Genomic DNA, 3,080 nt, shown 5'->3' on the forward strand with positions numbered 1-3,080 from the left:
ACACAGGTCTTTTTATATTCTGTTTGATAAGTGATAACAGTGGCTTTGCCTTTTTCTTTCTTTTTTCTTTTCTTTTTTTTTTTTTTTTTTTTTTTGCTTATTTTTAACTTCTAGTTTACCTAAAAATCAGATTATTGATTTAGATTAGCACAGATTTAATTTCGGAAAATGCCTTACTATTCAAGATAAAGCAGTTTTATCCTATGTACTGTGGAAATGTAGGGAGAAATTATTTATCAGTTTACCCAATTTCTTTTTTGGATAGGTATTGGTGGATTTATGGTGCGGCAAAGAAGTCGAACTGGGCAAGGGAAAACCAAAAGATCTGTGATCAGGAAAGATTCCTCAGGCTCTATTTCTGAGCAGTTACCTTGCAGAGATGATGGTATAGTACTGACTTAAAACTTTTTTTTTTTTTTTTTAATGTAACCCCTTGGTCTTGATACTTCTGTTGGAAAGAGCTTCCTAAAATGTTACAGTCAATAAGAGCCTTATTGCCTCTCATTGTTACTCAATAAAAGTCTTACTACCTTTTATTGATGAAAGGATTTGAGTGCGTATAGAGTTTGAGGTCATTGGATTTCAGCAAATTTCGGAGAGCTTTTACTTTTTTGCTTAGTTCTGTGGTTCCTTATTTACCTTAATTTTTGTTTTTCATGGATTCCTTATGTTCTGGCTAGGTTACGGTGCATTTAAAAAGATGGTTGTAAAAAATGTTTGTTTCTAGTTTTCAGAAGAGTCAGTTCACTTATGTAGTCTGGTGGTAGAGTGCTCATACTGATTTTCAGAGGGATGTACCGTTTGCCCTGCCATCACGAAGCATCTGAGAATATCATTTGATTGTTTATTTGTCAAATTTAAACTGTGTTCTTGTTTCTTTGCTAGTTTCATAGTCCCCAAATTTATTTCCGTTTCTGATTTCAAGAATGAGTGTTCATTGCATATTTATTGGCATATTCATAGTCATGTTTTCCCAATGTGTATATCCTACAAATAATTAATTTATAATAAATTTCTGAGCTTGGAATTGCTGTATTAAAGGACACACTTTTTCTTTAAGGTTTTTGTTGAGTATTCTCAATCCACCCTACAAAAAAATTGTACCCACTGAATTTGCCTTAATAGTTTGTAAGTTGCCATTTCCTCATACTCATGAGCTTTGGGTATTTATTATTATTATCTTTTTACTCTTTAACAAAATGTGTTTAAATAAATAAATAAGCTTTTGCTTTGTAAAGAAATCTGTTATTAAGAAAATGGGAAACATGCTAATACTAAATAGGCATGAAATGAAAATTTTTTGGCACTTAAAAGTAATAAACTTGATTTGAGATTTTTTTGTTGAAAAAGCTTGTTTGTTTATATGAAACTGTGTGTACATTGGTAAGGTATAAAATTACCTTCAGTGGGTTTGTCTAGAAATTTTAAATGCCACATATGTATAAATGTGACTGTTGTTTCAGGCTGGAGTGAGCAGTTACCAGATACTTTAGTTGATGAATCTGTTTCTGTTACTGAAAGTACTGAAAAAATAAAGAAGAGATACCGAAAAAGGAAAAATAAGCTTGAAGAAACTTTCCCTGCCTATTTACAAGTAATATTTTGCTTTACATTATTTTACATGGTTTGTTAATTGAGGAAATAGAATGTATTGAGTTATAAAACATAGGTTTGTTGTTTTTGTTAATGTTTTACTTGTTTTGTTTTCATTTAGTCATCATAAATGCCATTTTTACCTTCCAGGGGTCTGTAAAAATTAAATTTACTTTTTTGTGTGCTTTGATACTTGCCATAAATTGCTTTTTTAATCCCAGTTGTTCACTTCTAAGTATTCTATAAGATGTAACAAGGAGACTTTGGGGTAGGAAAAACTCAATCTTCAAGCCATTTATAGCTATGTATACCCCACACCCAAGTTCTGTTGAAATTTCCTTTGCCAATACAAGTTACAGTAGTTATATTCATTGATTTAAGATAGATTTTTCAGTCAAAATTATAGCTTTAATAATCGTTAACCACTTTTAGAGGCCTGGTGAACCAAAGATTTAAGCAGTATTCTTTTTGTTTTCCAAAATACACATCAGAAAAATATCTTTCAGTATGAAGAAATTATGTTTGATAGATGTAGACTCCAAAAAAGTTTTTTTCTAGTTCATCTTGTAAACATTAAGTCAGAGTTTAAGGCCATGCGATACAATGGAAATAGCTCAATGTTAGAAATGGTACTGAGATTAAACATCTGGCTCTGCATCTAACTAATTGTAAATTCCTAAGCATGTTATTCATCCTTCCTGGTCTCTATTTCTTCATGTGTTAAAACTGAACTGGAACAGACTATCATTGAGAGTCCGTCCTAATTTCAGTGTAGAAAACTATTCATCTGATCTGTTCCTCCTAAGAAACTATGGCTTACATAGATAACCCTTCATTGCCTGAGTTGTATTTATTTTTTACATTAATTTTCCAGGTAGCTATTACTAGTTTAATTGGTTTTAAAATACACTGCCTTTCAACTAACATACAACTTCCTCAATTTTCTTTTTCAGTAGCTACTAACATCTTAATGGCAGTGTTCATGTTAGAGTTTAGCCTAGAAAGTCAGAGGGTTTAAATACCATTCCACTACCAGTTAGCTGTGTGATTTTGTTCTATGTAACATCTCTGTCTCGGTTTCCTCATTTGTGACATAATCGTGCCTCTCAGAAATGCTCAGAGGTTCAGTAAGAGTATGTATGTAAAGTGTCTAACCAGTGCCTTACCTTTTGTATATCCTTTATAGATATTTTTCCCCTCAATCTCTTATATCCTAGCTTTGTACCTTTGTTTTTTTAAACAATCATTTAATTGGTCAGGAAAAAAATCCATTTATAGTTTGGTTTACCTTTTTTTTTTATTTTTCATCTTTTTTTTTTTATTGAACAACATTGTGCCTCATACATTTTTTTTATTTTTTAAAATTTTCTTCCTTACATTTGTTTATTTATTTATTTTTATTATACTTTAAGTTCTAGGGTACATGTGCACAATGTGCAGGTTTGTTACATATGTATACATGTGCCATGTTGGTGTGCTGCACCCAT

General features: G+C 31.3%; 1 protein-coding gene across 1 annotated transcript in view; it reads left to right on the forward strand.

Annotated features, from left to right (window-relative positions):
• The window catches only part of KMT2C (lysine (K)-specific methyltransferase 2C), a 241,372-nt gene that overhangs the window by 164,454 nt on the left and 73,838 nt on the right, over positions 1 to 3,080 (forward strand). The window contains exons 24-25 of the mRNA XM_011984319.1: positions 266 to 385; positions 1,464 to 1,594. Of these exons, the coding sequence (XP_011839709.1) occupies positions 266 to 385; positions 1,464 to 1,594 (251 nt within the window). The remainder of the gene's footprint in view (positions 1 to 265; positions 386 to 1,463; positions 1,595 to 3,080) is intronic.

This window comes from Mandrillus leucophaeus, unplaced genomic scaffold (assembly GCF_000951045.1).
Source record: "Mandrillus leucophaeus isolate KB7577 unplaced genomic scaffold, Mleu.le_1.0 Scaffold266, whole genome shotgun sequence".
Classification (NCBI taxonomy): Eukaryota; Metazoa; Chordata; class Mammalia; order Primates; family Cercopithecidae; genus Mandrillus; species Mandrillus leucophaeus.